At 41.8% G+C, this 22,533-nt stretch overlaps 1 protein-coding gene across 1 annotated transcript in view; it reads left to right on the plus strand.

Annotated features, from left to right (window-relative positions):
* Positions 1-9,051, plus strand: part of CNTNAP2 (contactin associated protein 2) — a 1,784,833-nt gene extending 1,775,782 nt beyond the window's left edge. The window contains exons 23-24 of the mRNA XM_068550150.1: positions 2,774-2,854; positions 7,419-9,051. Of these exons, the coding sequence (XP_068406251.1) occupies positions 2,774-2,854; positions 7,419-7,618 (281 nt within the window). The 3' untranslated portion in view covers positions 7,619-9,051. The remainder of the gene's footprint in view (positions 1-2,773; positions 2,855-7,418) is intronic.
* The last annotated feature ends 13,482 nt before the right edge of the window (positions 9,052-22,533 follow it).

Raw genomic sequence — 22,533 nt, forward strand, 5'->3', positions numbered from 1 at the left:
TTAGCTCTGCTACTTGTCTGCACTATTTGTCATTGGGGCTGCAAATATAATTAAGATTGGCCCCTGTCTTTAAGAGGATGAATACCATGTAATAAGGAGTGATGAGAATTAAGGTGATAGCCATTGAAAGGAGGGCAGACACTTCATCTGAGGTGGCCGAGGATGGTTTCAGGAAAGAGGCAAGATTTAATGGACAAAGAGAAGAGGGGCAAACCAGGTGTCCTGGCAGAGAGTGCCATGTGAATGAGCAAAGACACGTCCCCCTCAAGCATCAGGAATCCGTGTGCCTAGAATGTTGAGTTGGAAAAGTGGTTCCATGAGGAAAGAGGCAGGAGAGAAATTCATCTCAAGGGAAGCCTTCCTCCCCATGTCAAGGAGTTCAGATTTTATAACAGAGGCGATCCTGGGGTATTTTTAATGTTCTTTTCTAGCTCTTATTATTCTCCTTAGGTCATCTCAGGTCACATCCATACCTTCCACTAGTGTTTGTATCAGTAACTTCAAGAGAACCAGAGAGAGGATGTCAGTCTCTAGGCATCTGTGTTTTTCTGCAGTTTTGTGGCCAAGGACGCAAAGCTCTCTTTGGAGCAGGAGCTATGCTGTGTCCCACCATCCATGTTACCTGAAGCAGAAGAGCAAACAGTTTTGTAGCGTCATGAATACCAAACAACAGAATAATGACAAAATTGCCACTGTAATTTGTTTGTTACTAAATATATTTTGAAGATTTATATTATTGATATTTAAGGAATATTTATTGAGATTTCTGTGTTTACCAAAAGGAGATGAGACATATGACCCACTCACCCAAATGTCTATTAGTTATCACCGTACATCCTCTAGGCACCTCAGATTCAACGTGTCCGAACAAAACAAGTCTGTCTCCCTGAACCCCAGGGAAAAGGCTCTTCCTCCCATAGGCCCTACGTAAGCTAAACTGTCTGAAAGCTGGCATTTCCTCGACAGCTTACCCGTCTGTGTCTTCCTAGCCCTTGAAAGGCAGGATAGGGAAGATTATTGACCTTGGAATTAACCCTACCTGGGTGTTAATCCCAACTAGGCCGGTTACAAGCTACGAAGCCTTTGACTTTTTAGAAGGATGTAGACCAAACAGAGTCCAGAGAAAGGTAACTACAACGTCAAAAGACCTAGAAACTGTGCCCCAGAGAGGAGCAGTGAAGGTGCAAGCCTTTATCCTTGAAAAACAGCTCTCAGTCTTTGAAGGGGGGTTGACGTTGGGGAATTATGTGTATTGATGACCAAATCTTACTGTGTCCTATGAGTGTGTGAGTTACAACGTGGAAGCTACCCCATAATTTCAGGCAGTTCACTATAAATAGGGTCATAACGAAAACCACATCCATGCTTCAGATTAGTATTTGGACTATATAAACCAAACTCTTCAGTGAGGCATGGAAAGTGCTCATTAAGAGCAATGATAATCGTTTTTATTGTTTACTGTATATCCCCAGCACTTAGAATAGTGCCTGACGTATGGTAGGCATTCTGCAAAGGCTTGTTGAAATAGGGAGAGAGAGAAAATTTATGAGGCAGTTGATATTCTTCTCAACACTCATAATATGTTATCCTCTTACAAATTCCCGAAGTGTATAATGTTTGACTAGAGCCATGTAAAATTCATTTAAAGAAATGATTACTTTTTAAAACAGAAACACTAATGTGAAAAGATGCATGCACCCCAATATTTATGGCAGCATTATTTACACTTGCCAAGATATGGAAGCAATCTCAATATTTATGGAAGCGTAATTTACAATAGCCGAGATATGGAAGCAACCTAAGTGTCCATCAACAGATGAACGGATTAAGAAGATGTGGTACATATATATATATATATATATATATATATATATATATATATATATATATATATATATATATATACATATACATACAATGGAATACTACTCAGCCATAAAAAGGAATGAAATTTTGCCATTTGCAACAACGTGGATGGACTTGGAGGGCATTATGCTAAGTGAAATAAGTCAGACAGAGAAAGACAAATACTGCGTGATATCACTTACATGTGGAAACTAAAAAGTCAACAAACTAATGAATATAACAAAAAAGAAGCAGACTCACAGATACAGAGAACAAACTAGTGGTTACCAGTGGGGAGAGGGAGGGGGAGAGGGGCAAGATAGGGGTAGGGGGTCAAGAGGTAAAACCACTATGTATAAAATAAATAAGCACAGGGAATATAGCCAATATTTTGTAATAACTATAAATGGAGTATATAACCTTTAAGAATTGTGAATCACTATATTGTACACCTGTAACTTATATAATATTGTACATCAGCTATACTTCAATTTTAAAAAATATTTTTTAATGATTACTTTTTAAACTAATGCTGTAAGCTGTAAAAAGCTCATTGCTGAGTATATCCAGAGCCACCAGTTATGAAAAGGATAAAAGTGGGTTGGAAGCAGATTGCAGCCAAACTTAAGAAAAAGTATTCTAATACATAACTTGTCTGTCAGTGGAACCAAAGCAGGCCAGCTCAGGTAGTTCTAAGATTTGTTAATACTCCTCCCAAAGAGGTATGCTGTCCATCTGGGACTTGTACAAAGGCAAACAGCAGACACTGAAGTGGCTGTGATTCTTGTGGGAAACAACAGCAAAATGTGTTTAGATGAAAAGGAGATCTCATTTGGGAAAACAGGCTGTTGAAGGGTTGTATGAAAAACTAGGTATAAAATTATCTGGGTTAAATGATATATATGTCTTTTCATTTCTTCCTCTACAGCCAGTGCTGATTTTCCGTATAACCCAGGACAAGGCCAGGCTATAAGAAATGGAGTCAACAGAAACTCGGCCATCATCGGAGGTAGGTGACTTACAGGACAGGCTTTCCTGTAACTTCTCATCTGTGGGGAGTAGTCATTTTCAATAAAACCATAGTCTGGGGGAAAAGGAGTTATCTGGATTTGTACTTAATTCATTTCGCTGTTTAAATATGACTGAAGATTGAGAAGTACACCCACCTTGTGGAGAAAGTGTGGTCAGTGTAACCTGGCTACTTTTTGTGCTGACTTATTAAAAAAAAAAAAAAAGAAGAACAGTAGGGAGCTAGCCAGCATCAGAACATGCAAGCAGGCAGTCGTGGCAACAGCCAGAACGTTTCTTTATGGCCTCCAGTCTTTCCCACTCTCATCCCCTTGCATCCCAAATGGTCCATAATAGCTTACTACAAAATCAGGAAGGACTATGCCAGTCTGGTTTCCGTTATCTTAATAAAAATTATCAGAAAATTAATAAGCAGGGACTTCCCTGGTGGTCCAGTGGGTAAGACTCCATGCTCCCAATACAGGTGGCAGGGCTTCGATCCCTGGTTGGGGAACTAGATCCCGCATGCATGCTGTAACTAAGAATTTGCATGCCGCAACTAAGAGTCCGCATGCCGCGGCTAAGAAGTCCACATGCTGCAACTAAGACCCGGTGTAGCCAAAATAAATAAATAAATAAACAAATAAATAAATATTTTTTAAAAAAGAAAATTAATAAGCCAGAGTATCTAAAATATTCCAGTCTTTTCTTCTCACCAGAATACCTGCAGAATAATTCGACTCTCCTAGTATAGTTCCTCGTGTTTGGATCAGTATCGATAACCCTGTTGCCTGTTGCCTTCTTTTCTCCCTGCTTCTTCTGCCTTATTTCATAAAAATGTTTCCTGCCTCTCTAAGTATGGCCAATATTGTAAGCTTATCAAGGGTTTTAAATTCAGCCAGTCAACTCAGCTGAGTCAGTAGGTTTATTTTCCACAGGAAGAAAGTAAACACCTATATATATATGTGACTGTGGAATTAGAATACATTCAAAATGGTGCTCAAAGCACATTGTTCAAAGTTTTGGTATAATCCTTATCCTCATTGTTTTTGTTTTTTTAATATCAACTTTATTGAAGTATAATATGCACTTATTTAAGTGTAGCAGGTCAGTGACTTTTGACAGCCACATGTACCCATAACCACAGGTACAGTCAAGACAGAACATTTCCATCCACTAAAAGTTCTCTTGTGCCCTCTTTGTAATTCATCCTTCCCTCTTCCCCACTTGGTTTTGTCACATAGATTACTTTTGCCTCTTTTAGGGTTTCATATGAATGGAATCACATAGTATGTAATCTGTTGTGCCTTCTGTCACTCAACATAACGTTTTTGGTTTTTTTAATTAATTTATTTATTTTTGGCTGCATTGGGTCTTCGTTGCTGCGTGTGGGCTTTCTCTAGTTGTGGCAAGCGGGGGCTACTCTTCGTTGCGGTGCGTGGGCTTCTCATTGCAGTGGCTTCTCTTGTTGTGGAGCACGGGCCCTAGGCACGTGGGCTCAGTAGTTGTGGCTTGCAGGCTCTAGAGCGCAGGCTTAGTAGTTGTGGCGCACGGGCTGGTTGCCCCGCGGCATGTGGGATCTTCCCAGACCTGGGCTCAAACCCGTGTCCCCTGCATTGGCAGGAGGATTCTTAACCACTGCACCACCAGGGAAGTCCTGACATAACGTTTTTGAGATCTATCCACATTGCTGTATGTACCAGTGGTCTGTTAATTTTTATTGCCAAGTTAGTTGTATTCCATTGTATGAAGGTATTATAATCTGTTTTATCTACTCACCTGTTGACAGGTGTTTGGTTTGTTTCCAGATCTGGGTTATTTTGAATAAAGCTGCTATGAATATTCTTGTCCAAGTCTTGTGTGAACAAAAGTTTTTCTTTCTCTTTGGTAATCCCGAGGAGTGCAATTGCTGGGTTATAGAAAGAAGATATTTAACTTTATAAGAAATTCCCATATAGTTTTCCAAAATGGTTGAACCATTTTACACTCCCGTAAGCAACATTTGAGAGATCAAGTTGCTTCACAATCTTACCAACACTTGGTATTGTCATTCTTTTTAATTGTACCCATCTAGTAGATGAATAGTGGTAACTCATTGTGGTTTTAATGTGTAGTTATCTGATTAGTAATGTCAAGCATCTTTTCATGTGCTTATTGCCACTTGCAAATCTTTTGTGAAATGTCTGTTTAAATCTTTCCCATCTTTTAATTAGACTTTTTTGACTTCTTGCTATTGAGTTGTAAGTGTTCTTCTTGCATTCTGGATACAAGTCCTTTCTCAGACATATGTATTGTGAATATTTTCTCCTAGTCTGTGACTTGCCTTTTCATTTTCTTAGTGGTATTTTTCGAAAAGCAGGAGATTTTAATTTTGATAAAGTCCAATTTTTCTAACCTTTTTGTAGTTTGTGATTTTTTTAATTCTTTCTAAAAAATCTGCCTACCCCAAGGTTGTGAAGATCTTCTCCTGTGTTTTCTCCTAGAAGTTTTATAGTTTTCATTTTTATTTTTCAGTCTATAATCACTTTGAGTTAACACCTATATATAGTATGAGATAAAAGTCAAAGTTATTATTTGCCAAATGAATATCTAGTTATTCCAAGATCACTTCTTGAAAAGTCTATATTCTTTTCCAATTTAATTTCCATGGCACTTTTGTCAAAAATCAATTGGCTGCATATGTGTATGCCTTTTTTCTGGGTTTTCTATTCCATTTTGTTGATCTATATGTCTTTCTTTGGCCAATACCATGCTTATTTTATTGTTGTATCTTTATAGTAAGTCTTGAAATAAGCAGTGTAACTGCTACAATCATTTCTCTTTTTTTTTCAAAAGTATTTTTACTATTCTGGGTCCTTTGTACTGCCATATAAAATTCAGAATCAGCTTATACATTTCTACCAAAAAAAAGTTTGCTGTGATTTTCATTAGGATTGCATTAGATCTATAAATGAACATCTTAACAATATTGACATTGAAATATGGTATGTTCATCCATTTATTCAGGTTTCCTTTAGTTTCTCTCAGCAAGGTTTTATGATTTTCAGTGTACAGTCTAGAGCATCTGTGTTCAATTTGTTCTGTTATAAATGGCATTATTTTATTACTTTCATTTCCCAGTGTTTCTTGCTAATATGTAAAAATACAAATTTCACTTTGCTAAATTTATTGTTAGTTCTAGCAACCTTTTTTTGTATATTCCTTAGAATTTTCTTCATAGACAATCCCATCACCTGAGAATAGTGTTCTTTCTTCTTCCCAGTCTGTACACTTTTTTATTTCTTCTTCTTGCTTTATTGCACTGTCTAGGGCTTTCAGTACAATCATGGATAAAGGCGTTGAGACCTGACAGTCTTGCCTTAGGGAGAATGTGTTTAATCTTTCACTATTCAGTACAATATTAGCTGTAGATTTCTCAAAGATGCCCTTTATCGGGTTGAAAAGTGTCTTTCTCTTGATAGTTTCCTGACAGGCTTCATGATGAATGGGTATTGAAGTTTGTCGTATGCTTTTGTGCAGCTATTAAGATGATCATATGGTTTTTCTCCTTTATTTGTTTAATGTGGTAAATTACATTGCTTAATTTTTTAATATTAAATCAATCTTACGTTCCTAGAATTAACACCACTTTGTCATAATATATTATTTTCTACCTATTGCTGGCTTTGATACTAAAATTTTATTAAGGAGGTATATGGCTCCATCATTTTCTTTTCCTATAATGTGTTTGTCTGGTTTTAGTGTCAGTATAATGCTGGCCTCATAAAATGAGTTGAGTGGTATATCCTTCTCCTCTATTTCCAAACATATGTATAGGATTGGTATTACTTCCTTAGGTCAAGTTTGTTAATAGTGTTTTTGAGGTCTCCTAAATTCTTACTGATTTTCTGTTTAGTTGTTCTATCATTACTAAGAGAAGAATGTTGAAATCTCCAAATATAATTGTGATTTGGTCTAATTCTCCTTTCAGTTCTGTTAGTTTTTGTTGTGGTTGTTGACTGAAAAAAATGCGCAGCCTAAAAGTTGAGAATTATGTCTTATTCAGTGGACAAAACTGAGGACTTAAGCTCAGGACACAGCATCTCAGGTAACTCTGAGGGGCTGCTCTGAAGAGACGCGGGGAGCCGGGATACAGAGGAGTTTTTGCAACAAAGACCAGCTAGTCGGAACATCAAAAGATTACTGTTCATTAAAGAAAACCAGACATCTCAAGTTAAGGAATTTAGCGCTTTTCTATATATGGGAAGATGCAAGAGTCTGGGCTCACTGAAATCATTCCTTTGATAGGCACCTCAGCTCTCTGGGGCCAGTATCCTGTGCTTTCTCATCCTGAGTTCCCTCAGGGCTCCCCGTCTGGGGCAGCTGTAGTGGCTGACGGCTGCAGCATCCTCTGTTTACTGATGTGGCAGCAACGTTGTTAGTCCACATCATTGTTGTCCTTTTGGGGTTCTGTGTTTCGTACGGGAGAGGGCAGCACTTGAGGGAACGATGGTGAAGCAGGGGAAGAGTGTTGGCGGGATATACAGGATTTGGTTAACCTCTAGTTCCTCTGCTGTCTCCACCAGGGGTCATCGCCGTGGTGATCTTCACCATCCTCTGCACCTTGGTCTTCCTTATCCGGTACATGTTCCGTCACAAGGGCACCTACCACACCAACGAGGCCAAGGGAGCAGAGTCAGCAGAGAGCGCGGACGCCGCCATCATGAGCAACGACCCCAACTTCACAGAGACCATTGACGAAAGCAAAAAGGAATGGCTCATTTGAGGGGAGGCTCTTTGGTGATGGGATGAGGGCAGGGGGAGTGACTGGGGAGGAGGGCAAGGGACAGAAGCACCCTACTTCGTACTCCTGAGCACATCCTAAAAATATTAGCACAAGTTGGGGGAGGCAAGCGACAGAAAACTCCTGAGACTGACGGCCACAAGAAATACTTTCTGATATTTCTTTATAGCTGAGTTTCCCCTTCTGTATCAAAACAAAATAATACAAAAAATGCTTTTAGAGTTTAAGCAGTGGTTGACATTTGTAGGTACTATCTGTCCTATTTTTTGTGCGTTTAGAGGTGTTCTAAAAACCTATGGTAACAGGGCAAGCTTCCTACATTTTTCAGAGCCCTTAGAATGTGGATATTTTTTCTTGAGAAAAGCTGATGTACAGTATACATGGCTTCCAGCATTTTCTTCCTTTTACATAGAGTCAGCCTCTAACGGGCTATTGTAGTAACTAGTTCGTGTTCACGTAATATTTCTTTTGGTGTCCTGTGAATTGGAAAAGGAGAGATGGGGCAGAGAGAACCTACGATTTGACAGTTCTCATAGAGACCTCAGTCTGTGCAGCTCTCTGAGAGTTCCCACCAGAAACAGCTGGAGGAAGAGGGGGTGTGGCCCCTCTTGTGTGACAACATGATCGGTACAACTGAGACCAGCTTTCAGAACCAAGGAAGCAGTTTCCTGTTGGGATCGTTGGTTTTATATTTCATCAGTTTCTGCAAGATAATACTGTTCCACGTCTGCAGTCTTAGCTCTATCCAACGTCTGTTAACTATCAGCTACGATACCTGGTGACCAGCTGTTAACAAAAAATTTTCCCTCTGCTTTACCTACAACATATTGGGTTAGATTGTACGTCTGTGTAAGCACCTCAGTGGGGAATTAGAGCCAGATGTTAAGATTTGTCTGCTCTGTTTCTTTTATAGTTGGTAGCAAGGGTATGGATACTTCCTAGTAAATGCATAAATTAGGATGCTCTTCTTATTTTGCTTTAAATCTCTAGTCTTTAAGCCCCGGGACAAGATCCTAGCAGACAGTGTCCTCTGAATGGATGAACCAAAATAAAGCCAAGTTGTGACTGCTAGTATTGTTATTGCTGTTACTCTGGAATCATGTGGAAAACCCTGCCATATTTTAACTCATCTACTTCCATGTATTGTTCCATCGTAAATAGACACACTGCCGTGATTCAGGGACCTTCTTTGGCAGACACATTTGAAGCTCAGGTTCGTCACAACCTGGTAACTGATTATTGCTTCTCAGAGAATGGACATGTCTGGTCAACCAGACCTCAGTTTAATCAGGAACCTTGATCAACTAATTCCAGCAAGTAACTATTTATTTAAAAATAATCGACTGTGTGTGCAGGCAAGTGGGACAATGCTCCTACTGGAGCGTCCAAAAAATAATTTCATTTATTTATTTTAAAAGAAGATTACACAAAAGTTATTTCTAGAATGACTACCATTTATGATTCTTATAGTTCAGGCTGTTATACTTAATAAGTACATCAAAATTTTTTTTAGACTCCAACATTTTGAGGAATTAAATATCCCTTTTTTCTTTCTCCCCCTGGAAGGAGGTCAGATGAGGTTAAAAAGGTACTGATGCTATTGTTCTGATGGCCTGCCTGGAGAAAATGGAAATTCTAGTTCATTTGGGTTATATATTCAGGGTACTCGGGATGCCTGACTTATTGGAGGACCTCAGTTTCCTGAGTGATGGAAAATGTTATCCAGAGCTGCACATGGCACCAGTGCCTGACACATTCCAAAGGAGACAGTGGACCAGTTAATTCACATTCAAGTCAAGGTCATAAAACAAAAGAGAATCCTAGTGCCCTTTTACAGTTGCTGACCTCGGGCACTGTCATAACCACCCGTTATTTAAAAAGGTCTTCATCATTCTTCCATAAAATGCATTTAACATGAAAAGCATTTATTAATGACCAAATATTAGAACAACATAACATTTACAAATGACATATTGAAAATAAAGGTTATTTATTTGACCAAGAAGACTACCATTAAGGATTCTTTTATATATTTTCAAAATGAAAGAATGGTGATTCTTTTATATATTTTCAAAATGAAAGAGCAAATTTTAAACATTATGTTTAAAAATGTTTCTGATTTCTTAATACGTATTTGATAGGTATTACTTTTGCGCTTAACAAATAGCACCAGATGGAAATTTATTATTTATTGCATTTGCCATGAGAGCTTTATTCTTTATACATTGTCTGAGCACTTTCCCTTTCTTTCCAAAATGATTAAGAAATTAAAACAAACAAACATAGCCCCTTATACTAAAATGTTCTCACCCTTTCTCTTCTCTGTCTTCTTTTCTTTTTCCTGCCACAAAAAGTGAAAAATAAAACCTTAACACTTCTCCCCAGATTTTCAAACGTAGGGCACCGGGACGACTGCAGGGATGAGTGTTTCTCCCACCTCAGCATCGTTTGAGATTTACAGACGCATGACACGGCCTCTGCCCTGAAGGGGGTTACAGCCCAGCCAACGGACAGGACACAGAAAAAGTGGATGAGGTATTAAGTAATGAAGTAAAGGGCCAAATGCGTGCTGGAAATCTTCTCTTTGGGACTGCAATCTTCACCCAAGTTCCTAAATTTATTTGTGAAGGCCACATACAGTACCTTCTTAAATGCTAAATAATTTTGTTTATGTGCAGAAAAGAAGACAGCTCTTTTTTCCAGCTCCCCAGGCAGCCATGACATTATGACCCAAGCTCAGGGCCCAGTCCTGCTTTGTCAATCATATCCTGCAAAAGCCTGGTGTCTTATAACCCAATACCTTACCAATCAAGCACAAAGAGGCTAGTGGTAGTCTCTTTAAATAATAAAAGAATCAGAACAAAACCAAAAAGTTTTCTTTAAATAAGAGGTTGTTTTCAAGTTGCAGGAGAAGCTGACGGTTGATTTCGGGTTGTTTGTGCAGGAAACATCCTCCGTGTATAAAGCAAGCATCTCTGTTTTGAGTTGCTAGGATTGGGGTCTTCAAATGAATGCAAAATCAGTCCCCATCTACGCTCTCAATGTACTCCCTTGAGCTCAAGGATGCTAGCTCGGGAGGTAAGAGGTTATATTCTTAAGTTCTTCTCTGGCCCTTCATAGTATATAAGACAACATTTCCCTTGTGGCTTTCAAACAACTGCTCAAAACAGAAAAGAAAAAAAACAAAGGTGAGAGAGAGAGAGACCTGTTGTGTGGGAGTTTTTATTGACGATCTGGGGATAAGAGTTTGAGAGGCTTTATTGGAAAATTTCCTGTTGCCCTGTGTTTGACAAATAAGCATCCTTTACTAAGAGGAGCAGGATTTCAGAGGCACAGGAAAAAGAGTTGGCGTGAGCCCGAGAGGAGATCTCAATGTTGTTGTTGAACATCTGCGAACCAGCCACCAGATGGCGCTGAGAGCTGGGCACAAAGACACAAGCCATAGGAAGCTCCGAAGGGAAAAGCTAACAGCTCCCGCTAGGAAAATGCAGTGTCCGTGTAGCGTCAGGATGAGACTATTAGTTCCTCCTATAACAGGATCTGTACTTTTCTACTCTTCCACACGTTCTTTTTCACCCTGTCCTTTCTCTTAGGGTGTAAATGTTTTCATGGTCCCCTGCTGTCTCACACCTCCAAACGATTAGCACCTGATTGGAACCTCTTAATATATTTTTTTTTTCCTTTTCACCATCCTGCCAAGCAGTTTTCAAAAAGAAAGGCAACAGTTATTGAATTCTGATGAGCCAGCCAAAAATAGGTCTAAATTGCTAGTCCCAGTAGTACCACCTCATCCTGAAATAGATGAGAAGCAAACAGTGTTTCTTACTGATCTGGGCTAAAACCCAATAGGTGCCGTTTTTAAAATGATGTTTTGGTGAGAGCTGATCCCTAGAGTCAACACTTTTTCTCTCCCTGAGGTGCTCTGTAACCTTGGCCAGCTCGCTGAACCTCTGTTCCTTTTTGCCTCATGTGTAAGATAGAGCTGTTTTATCCACTTCATGAGACAATGGTGAGGTGCCGTGGATTCTTGGCTGTGGATACTTTGAAACCCAAATATAAAGGCCAAAGTCAATGGATCTATGGGGAGACTGACTTTCCAGCTCGTGGTTGTAAGTCACATCAAAAGAAACCACACATCCATGTCCAGGAGTGTAGAGACATGAAGCATTGCTGTACAATTACTAGATTATAAGTCAGGTAGACTGCCAGGGAGCTAATCCGTCAACACTGGGAGATGCAACACAGCCAAAGGCCAGAGAAATCAAAACACCACATGTATAAAACCCTAAGTTCCCACCTGGGTGTGACTTGTTGCTTACACATGCCCCAGTATGATTATAAATAAGACAACATCGAAAAGCAAATGTGACTGTTTCACGTAGCCCAGTGGCCCTGTGCCTACACTACACACACCCTGCATGATGTTGTTGGAAACTTTAAATTTATTTCACAGCAGTATTTTTTGGGTGCAAGTGGTTCGTGAAACTCAATGAAACAGGGAAACCGTGTTGAAAAGTTGGTTACCTCCCATGGAGCAAAGACTAGCCAAAGGTAATAAAGATACCTGGGCACATGGGTATTAATACCCAGCAGGCACTTACGAGTTTATCTTCCAGATGAAAATGTGCTTTAAGAGCAGGTCTACTTAGAGGGGCTGCACCGCTTTCCGAGTCTCAATATTTTTCCAGCAACTGCTGGGCTCTGAGATGGTTATGGAAACATGGAGATTCCTCCCATCTGGTAGGCCAAGAAGCAGTTCTCACTGTTACTGATTCTTTTTGTTTTGTCAGGTTTCTTTTTGTTTTTTCTGTTTTGTTTTTTTTTCAGTGAGCATGGTGAACTGCAGAGGTTAGGGTTGTGAAAAGCTGGGCTAATATTCTTTCTGTAAAGCCAATTAGGCTTCCATCCCTGTGAAATAACACGAAATTTTGCTCTCTAAAAGCAACAGCATGTAAACTAGAATGAAAGAAGGAAATCATGTATGTGTGCCTACTATTCTTTGTGAATGTCTTTCATTTAACTAAAATTATATTAGAAACCGGATTGATAAATAAAAGAGTCCAAAATAGTTTTAATTATCCTAAAAGCGATTCTTTGTGTTTTGTTCCACCTGATTCTCTTAGAAGCTATTTTCAACCTTCAGCAGAGAAAGTTTCAGGCACTGAAGTACACATCTCTTTGGAATATAGTCTTTCCAAAAGCTGTGGTGAACTGCTCGCTCCACAAAGACAAGGTCCCGTGTGGATGCATCCATCGTTAACCTCCATTTGCCGCAAGTTCCTCCCTGCACCCCATTTTTCTTAAAGTGGCTTAATGGATATTGTCTTAAGGTTTTGGATTAGTTTACACACAGCTTGGTGAATTATGGTTGGAGCTCCATGATGTCCAGAGTATATTCTGAGCCCAGTTTGGGATGAGGGAGTAATGCTGGGTCATGGACAAATAGATCCAGGCCAGTGAACTAGGTAACAGGAATTTACAACGTGTCTGGAGACGCAGATCTTTCTAAATGCACTCCTGTACATTAAGGGCTGCAGTTCTTAGTTCTTAGTCCCATTTTCTGGTCTTCAGTTACCACTGGGAAGCCATTTCCTGCTAATCAGCTTTCAGTGAAGCATTGAAATGTACACCAAATAAGTGTGAACTCCAGTTAAAAGCCCAACCTCTCTGTGCTTCAGCGATTCCCAAGGGCGATCAATAGAAATAACTCTGAAGTCTATTTAGAAGGCGTTCTGCCCTGAGGTTCTTTGTTGGGATTTGCAAGTGTGATCCAACAGGTGTGGGGAGAAAGTCAGAAAGTCCCCCGAGAAAAGAAAATCAGCGCTTGTAAAAGTTCATGACAAACGAATTTTAAAAGGGTGAGCCAGCCAACTGAGGATTTACCGTGGGCAGCAAAAGCATCTGAGCACCACATGCTTCCTGCCTTCCCCAGTCTCCCTGCCCTCAGCCATGTGGACACCAAGATCAGCAAGCTCCAGGAAGACAGCGATTTTATTTTGCAGAAGGCAATGTCTTTTCAATGAATGGGGAGTAGGGAAGCAGAGAAGGGTAGGAGGGAGAACAGCGGGGGGAGAGGTACATTGAAGAAAACATCCAATTTTACTCTTTGTTGGTGATGACACGGCCTGATGGACTTGGCAGAAGACAGAAAAGAGGAAACAATTGTGCTATTATTTTTTGAAAACGAGTTTATGTCCTCCCCAAAGAACCTATGTTTGAAAGCGAACTCTTGAGAGCGAGTATCATAGGAGTCATCATTAACATATGCACATCTTGCCTTGGTCACTCTGAAGTCCATGAATTCAGAGAAACCTGGGCGAAATAATCCCTGCCCTGGAAGATTCCTTTCTACCAGCAACCATGCCCCTCCCACAAACACGCCAACATGCCTGCAAAGGACCGCAGCTCAAAGCAGTTTGCCAGGAAGAGAATGCAAGGTTGGCTTTTGTTTTTGGGTCTTCCCCCTGCATTTCCATTATCTTTCCATTTGTCTTCATTCATCCTCTGGGTACAAGGTGAGTAAAATCTCTTGGCACAGATAAATAAACACGTATGCGAAGTCGTCACCAAAGGAATGAAGCCGACATTTTTTTTAAGTCCCTGGAACCAAAGCATGAGAAAGTTAGTCATCTCTTCTAAATCTAGAAATTCAAGTTATAAAATGTAAATTAAGATGTGGCAGAGATGAAAAAGGCCAAGATGATGAAAATGAACTTATTTTGTTGGAAAGTTGGAAGATGAAATTCTTAGGTCTAGGAAGGCAATAGCTAAAATGGAACATAAGGGCAAGCTTTTAAGTCGTGAAAGATATAAAAAGGCTAAATAAGAGCCTACTCCCTAAGATCTAGTACAGCAGGACTAGGAGGAAACTTTGAAGCCAGGAGTGAACTCTTGAAGTGTTTGTAGTAGCCAGGAGTTGTCAGCGTCTGAAGTATCTGTCAAGTCGTTATTTAAAACAAGGTGGAACGCACTCAGAATGCTGTATAGCCATGAGAAGTCACCAACTAGATACATACACAGCGATCTTAAATCGTATATCGTAAAAATATAGTACAGAGTGAAAAGGTAAGAAACAAAACTAGATTCATAAAGCAATGGAATTTATTAACATTAAAAACCTGCATACAGAGCAACAAAACTTTTGCAAGGATCCATGAATAATTAAGGATATGCATATGTACTTACATCCTTGTATAAAATATATGTTACATGCAAAGCAAAATATGATAGGGGCTTCCCTGGTGGCGCAGTGGTTGAGAATCTGCCTGCCAATGCAGGAGACACGGGTTCAAGCCCTGCTCTGGGAAGATCCCACATGCCGCGGAGCAACTGGGCCCGTGAGCCACAACTACTGAGCCTGCGTGTCTGGAGCCTGTGCTCTGCAACAAGAGAGGCCGCGATAGTGAGAGGCCCGTGCACCGCGATGAAGAGTGGCCCCCGCTTGCCGCAACTAGAGAAAGCCCTCGCACAGAAACGAAGACCCAACACAGCCAAAAAAATAAATAAATAACATAAATAAAAATTAAAAAAAAAAAAAGCAAAATATGATAGTCATTACCTGTGGAATGGTAATGAAGGAAATGGGAGTGAGGCTGGGGTGAAAATAAAGTAAAACAAAACAAAACAAGAGACACCTTGCATGGATGAATGATGATTTAAAAACCTCATTCTGTGGATTATCATCGGCTTGACTCTCAGCCCCGTGGAGCTTGGCGGGAGAGAGAGAGGGGCCGGGAGGGCTAACATCCCGTCGCAGGGCAGCACAGTTAAATCTCGACTGCAAAGGGCTGACGCATGAATGGATGTCAGGAAACATAACCGCTAATTCAATCAATCAATAAATATTAGTGGATGAACAAAGGCAATGTGAAAGGGGAGTGACAGCAGAGCATTTCTGTTCTTTTAAATGCAATTACGTTCCTTGTATTGCGGAACTGAAGGCAACTCAGGGATAAAGGGTCTGCCCTCCGGTTCTGCAGATGGACAGACACCAACCCCTTTGCAAGGATGTGAACGGAAGATGCCGCCTCGCTGCTCCGCTTGTGCTTTCGGAGAAGGCGCCCAACCTGGACCTACCTGTGGATGGCTCCGCCCCCAGCCTGACTTCTCCTTCTTGGACGGAATAAGGTCTGTACTCGTGTCGAGCAGAACCAGAACAGCACTTCTGCTGGTCAAGTGCTAGTTCTGAAGCTGGGCCAATGGGCAGGTGTCCCTATTCTGTACTCACTGTAAAGAAAACATTCCTGGTTAAATCACAGATCTTGCTAGAAGCACACCCGGGGCTTTGTCAAAAATACAAGAAGATTCTGTAATATATTTCTGGGTGATCATGCTATAACTCCTCTAAATTAAATTTACAGAGTTCATTCGCTTTGATTCCAAGCAGTAACCATGGTGTTCCCTTTAAATCATTACAAGTGTAGGAGATATACTGAGTACTGCCAGACATGTCATTACAAATCTCAGCTTAAGCACTGCAGAAGTGAACTCTAAAGTTTAATTGGTGTCCCCGGCTGGTGTTATAAAATACAAGTCCGGGACACATGGGAAAGAAAAATGACTTAACATGAATCATCTTAACATGAAACCAGCAAATAGAGTAAAGCAGCTAGCTGAATTTATTCTGAATCAAAATGACTTGCCTTGACACCTGTACTGTATTATGTGATTGATTTGGGGGGAAATATTTATTCTTCTCAAGAAGACAACTGTTTTCAGGGACAACTGAGGAGAAGGAACGAATAGCAGACATTGGGTCATTTGACAAGATCACTTGGAAGTATATGGATTGCTGCGCTGGCCGCGTCCAGACACAATCACTAGAAGAAGCTCCACGGGACGAGTCCCCTTAACAAAACCAACTGTCATCTATGACGTCAACTCTGCAAAGGTGGGGCGGGGATGTCACAGGGATATCACAGCTACACTTTGGGGCCACTGCCCTCCACGTGATAGTTCAAACTTTTTAAAATTTAGTCTTATTTCCTGTTTTTACCACCCTTAGGGTAACCATTTTGATTCAGGCCCCTGGGAGAGGGCATTTGCCAAGGGCTCAGGTCTTCAAGCCCTGCACTCACCACCCCCAGGGAGGGGGACCGGGTTGCATCACAGCCGCACAGAGAAGTTTTAGCCTGACCGTTGCAGTCCTGTGCCTTCTCTCCGCCTCCCTCCTTCATCTGCATGAACCATAACTTCAGGGCCCATGGGAAGTCCCCACCATGTGTCCACCCGCACTCACCCAGCCTCACGCACGTGAGCGCTCGCTCTTCCTTGAATACTGATCCGGGGCCAAGACTAGCCCTGCATCTACTACAGAGGACATCACTTGGAAAGGAATTTCCAAGAACTACTCCCCACATGGCCGTCGGACGATGCAGTGTACAACCCTCAGCCAAGTGATAGCTGTGTAACTGTAAATCTGGATGATTAAATGCTTAGAAAGATCCCTGGTTATAACATAGAAGCTGCATACCTGACATGACACAGTGTGCCAAGCCTATGTACATTTCACCCTTGTTTTCTGGGTAGAAAGCTATCCAACAGAATAGGAAAAGACAGTGGATTTCTGATGGGGTTGAAGCAGTAAGCGTCACATGGTGGGTATGAATTCCCCTGGGGAACGGCCCCACCCTGAGAAGAGAAAGGCTATGGGAGACTCTACGGCATCAGACTAAATTGCATCTAGGTGGGACCACCACTCATCTCACCCTAGAATGGGGGACCCAATATTTGGGGTAAAAACGTCTATTCTAACTGCACTCAGGTCATTAGTACACATGGGTGACCACATGCACGGTGGATTAAACACAGCCCACAAGACAAAAAAGGGGCTTTTGGAGAGACGGATGCCGGTCTAGGCCCTGTGGGACAAGCTGAACTCACTTATGATGAGGAGCGGCAGTCAGTGGGAAAAAATGTATTCACTAGAATAAGCAGATTCAAGGGAATTCACTTCCAGGAGGAAGGCAAGCGATGAAGGTCAGCATGAAAGATAAGGAAGCTTTGGTGAAGTGAGTGGGCTAAACTCAACAAATAATGTGCGATACTGTGAGATCCCAGTGCTGGGAAAGGGCTTGTTCCCCAGCGAGGTCTCTTGACTATTTTACTTCCAACGGAGGCTGAAGTAGCCATGGGGCAGTGACCCTCCATTCTAGACGCTGAGAATCGAGAGAACATCCATGGGACTCCTGTGGACCTCCAAACCCACGGAAATCCTCTGGTAATTTACATCAACGCACTATGACTGCCCTCCCCCCAAGAACAGATCAGAATAAGGTGTATTCTTTAACGCAGTTGGCAGGCATCAGAACTATTCTGAATACCACCCACGTCCTCACCACAGGAGGGAGGTGGGCCCTGCTACATACCAGCGCACAATGGAAACCAGTCTGAGTACAAACCTGCGAGCTGAGACAGGGTGCCTGGCTGTGTCCCCAGCTGACCTGGAACCCGGAAATAACTGAACCCTGGCCTGTCACAATGATGCCTCTATAATAATATCTGACAAATGGGTGTGTTAGTTTCCTACAGCTGCCTCAACAAATTACTACAAACCTGGATGTCTTTAAACAACAGGAATGTATTCTCTCACAGTTCTGGAGGCGAGAAGTTTGAAACTAAAGTGTTGGCAGGGCCACGCCCTCTCTCTAAAGGCTCTAGGGAAGAAGCTGCCTTCCTCTTCAAGCTTCTGGTGGTCCCAGGCTGTCCTTGACTTGCAGCTGCATCACTCTAATCTCTGCCTCTGTCTTCACACTGGTCTTCACGTGGCCCTCTTCTCTGAGCGTGTCTCCTCTCTTCTTATAAGGACATCGGTCATATTGGATTAGGGGCCTCTCTACCCCAGTATGACTTCATCTTACCTAATTCATGCACAATGACCCTATTTCCAAATCAGGTCATGTTCACAGGTACCAGGAGTTAGAACTTCAACATATCTTTCTAGGGGACACAATTCAGCCCATCACAATGCACAAGGGCCAGTTCTGTTGGGAAGGCATAGCAAACACCCCTGTATTCGTTCTGTCATGAAGTTGAATTGTGCCATGACCATCATATGCGTGATCTGGTATAACACTGGCGTTGTTGCTGAGATTCAACTACCTTAGGTAGATAAGTTTTATGATAATACTAATAATGATAATCAAATATATTGGAAACCTGAGTTAAAACCTCCTTGGGATGCAATACTGATGGAGAATTACTGACCTGAGGAAGAACTGGATTTTGCGAGCCATCAGCTAATTTCTATGCTCAATAGTTCTGCACAGTTTATCATAAGGTGCAATTAGCTGTAGATGAAGGGAGAAATTGAGGAATCAAATTAATACAGAATTATAAAAATGTGTGTAATGGCTTTATAGAATGGATTAGTTGTTTATTTAAATCTTTTCCTACACCACAGTGGCTTCTCCAAATATTAGGCATATTCGTACAGATGCTCTTGCTGTGTCTGTTATATAAACACTATACGAAATGGAGACGCTTGGACAGACATGGTCATTGTTGGAAAAGGGCCAGGGGCTGGCCTGTGCAGGGAAGGATTAACCTTGACCAAAGATAGGTTTGGTCCTTTGTGTTGAGTTCTTGGGAGGTAACTTCTAAGCTCTTGGAACATCCTGACTGATGAGTGCCTTTCTTGACCTGCGAGCCTTGGGCCAGATAGTCTATTCTAACAATGAGATTCATGGGTGGGGGCTTTGGGTCACTTGGTATCGGCTTGACCTTTGAAGGAGCTAGAGACTAAGGTCAGCCATAGGGGTGGTCAGGCATGTCTGTGTGACCAGCCCCAGTAAAAACTCTAGACACCAAAGCGCAGGTGAACTTCCCTGGTTGGCGATATTCCGTATTTAATATCACACATTGTGGCTGGGAGAAATACGCACTGTCCGCCCAGCTCCACTGGGAGGGGACAGCTAGAAGCTTTCAGCCGGTCTCCCCTGGGCACTGTGCTGTGAGCCCTCTCCCATTACTGATGTCAATCTATGTCCTTCCCCTGTTATAAACCGTAACCATGAGCATAACAGCTCTGCTGAGTTCTGTGAGTCCTTCTAGGGAATTATTGAACCTGAGGTTGGTCTTGGGAACCTCCCCAAATCAAATCATACGTACTCTTTCTCAACCAGTGTTTTTTCACTTAACAATAGAACAATTATATTTTTCACTTTACTAAATAATTTCCATCATTTTAATGGCTGCATGATATGCCAGTAGATGGCTATAGCCAAACTTACTATCTGTTTTACTATTTTACTTTACCTCTGTTATTGGACATTTAGATAGTAGATCTGAATTTTCCCTATGAAAATATTGCTGCAAAGAACACACATAAATAGATTCTTCTGTATATCCGTCATTGCTTTATGATAAATTCCTAGAGGTGGGATTCTCCGTCAACTGGCAGGTGTATTTCATTCACATTGCCAAAGGGGTCCTGCCAGAGACTTTACCAAGTTACCCTCCTCACACTGTCATCAGCTCCAAGCATCGGCATTTTTCCATTGCCAAATTAAGAGATGGAAAGTGTTATCTGAATATTAATCTGATTTGCTTTAATTTGCATTTTCTTGATTACTAACGAGGGTGAATGGCTTTTCAGATGTTTTTATTAGTCCTTTGAGAACTCTCTGTGGAATAAGATCATTTATGAGGCTCTTGATAATTTTCTTTTTTCAGTTTGCACTAATTCACACTCCATAAGCAGTCTTTGGGGATGCCTGATTTCAGAAACGGGACGTATCAGTGTGAGCTGCACTCACAAGGGATGATCCAGCAGGAAGGACACCTGGGCTGGGTACGTTTGAACAGTAGGGCATTTTCATCAGGGAAACACACACGCGATGAGAGTGGGATGTGTTTTAGAAGGATAAAGCATCTTGGTGGAGGCAGAGGGCAGTTAGCTGGGACTGAATGGGAAAAGGTAGAGATGAACAAAGGGGCCTCAGGGTGGAGAGACTTGAATTAAAGACTGCTAATCCTGTGGTCAACAAGAAGCCGTGACAGATTCTTAAGCAAGGGAGTGATTTACAACTACTGTTAACTTTCTTGCTTGATCAAAGATTTGAATTCCCAACATGTACGGTGTTGTTAAAAAGTCGTTTAATTTTCAGATTAATCTTCTGACCACCCGATCTCGCAACTCCTCATCTGTTCACCTCTGCTCCTCAAACACACATCCATTTCCCAGAACCTACAGCTCAACACCACCACCACCATGTGCGCTGCACACACGCACACACCCTCACACACGTGCACGTACACACACACACACACCCCCCAACCCCACGCCCTCTGCCACTCAGTGGTTGCTTGAATGCCCTTGTTCCACCTCTTCACCTGATAAATCCCTACCAAATCCTTGGAACCACAGCTCTTTGTTCGTTTCCTTAGAATCTCAATGACCAAGCTGGACTATAATGTGTCTGTTTCCTTATCAGTCTACCTGCTGACCAAAGATGAAAGCCAGTTCTCTTTTGTGGTTGTCATGGTCATCAGCAACTAACCTTACCCTCCAAGCCTTGAGTGGTCTATTTTAAGGGTCTCCAGGCAACCTCTCCCACCTGAGAATTTCTCCCACACCCATTTGCCTAGAAGCCAGAAATACTCTTTCTGAGTCTCAGAGGGTTTTCATTCCTCCAGCTTCTCCTAAGAAATTGAAAATGCCCTTACCTGCAAATCTCTCATCAGCCAGTATTTTGATTATTGGCTACTGTCTGAGTAGGGATTAGGCAATGGCTCTGATTTACCCGAATGCAAATGAGTAGAGCTGGGGGCCAAGAAGGCTAAAGGACTCCTCAAGAGGAAGAGGACGTGTCAACTAGAACTTGACCTGCACCACTGTTTCCCAGGCGGCAGACTCTGGAGGGAGAGAAAAAGATGCAACCACTGGCATCAAAATCCCATTTGGGAGATCGTTGCAGAAGTGGCTCGATAGTGAGTCTTGTTTCCTGGGTTTCAATTCTCTGTACTTCATATTAAACTTCTCCACCCTCTTTACACTAACCAGGATCAGGAAAAGAGAGGAAATGACATCCTTTGGAAAGTTACTTGGGAGAAGATCTCAAGATGTATTTATTCACAATATCAGGCATCCCAGTGAATCTCTTGGACCATTTTTTAAATAACTTCTTTAATAATATCTTGAATAAAACTCAGTTCTTAATTTACTCCTATCCTCTCTTTTACTGCCACCTCTTTGTTCTTTCTGCATAAACTCTTGCAGCATCTCGGAGGCCAGACGGAGCGGCACTTAGGACTCAGAGGTGAAGGATGCCTTCCTTCCACAGACGCTCATAACCGGCCCCTCCTACCCCGTGGTACTGCCTGTCTCTCACGATTCTTTGTGTGGCTGCAGGTATTGCTCTGTAATGCAGATTCCCTGTTATCTGCATGAAAACACATGCACAGTCAGTTTAATCTATTAACCACGCTCGTCAGAAGCAGGTGGGCCTTTTTGCACCTCTCCCTGGCTTACAGGGAAAGACAGAAATATGAAAAAATGTGCTTGTAATCATATTTGCTTGGACTCCGATTCACGTCTATCCTGAAAAGCTGGAAGAATAAACTGTGAACAGCGACCACAGTCGAAAAACCAATATTGTGGCAACAGCAGAGATCTAGGGTTCTGCTTTTTCTTCCTAAGACCTCTGGGGGGTGGGGTGGGACTGAAGCTGCTGAGAAATGGGATCGCAGGTGGGGTTAAGTAAGTCACTTCCAGGAAACAAGCCAAGCTGCTTTGTGGCTTAAAACAAAAACCTCAATTCAATGAATAAGAGCCTCGGGGGTGCTCTTCGTGCAAAGTCTATCTCTGTGGCAAGTGTGCTATTCAGTCAATTCTGCAGGCATTCATTAACAGCCTGCTGTGTGCCAAGCACAGTGCTGGGCCCTGAAGATGAAAACGA

This window comes from Eschrichtius robustus, chromosome 8 (genome assembly GCF_028021215.1).
Source record: "Eschrichtius robustus isolate mEscRob2 chromosome 8, mEscRob2.pri, whole genome shotgun sequence".
Taxonomy (NCBI): Eukaryota; Metazoa; Chordata; class Mammalia; order Artiodactyla; family Eschrichtiidae; genus Eschrichtius; species Eschrichtius robustus.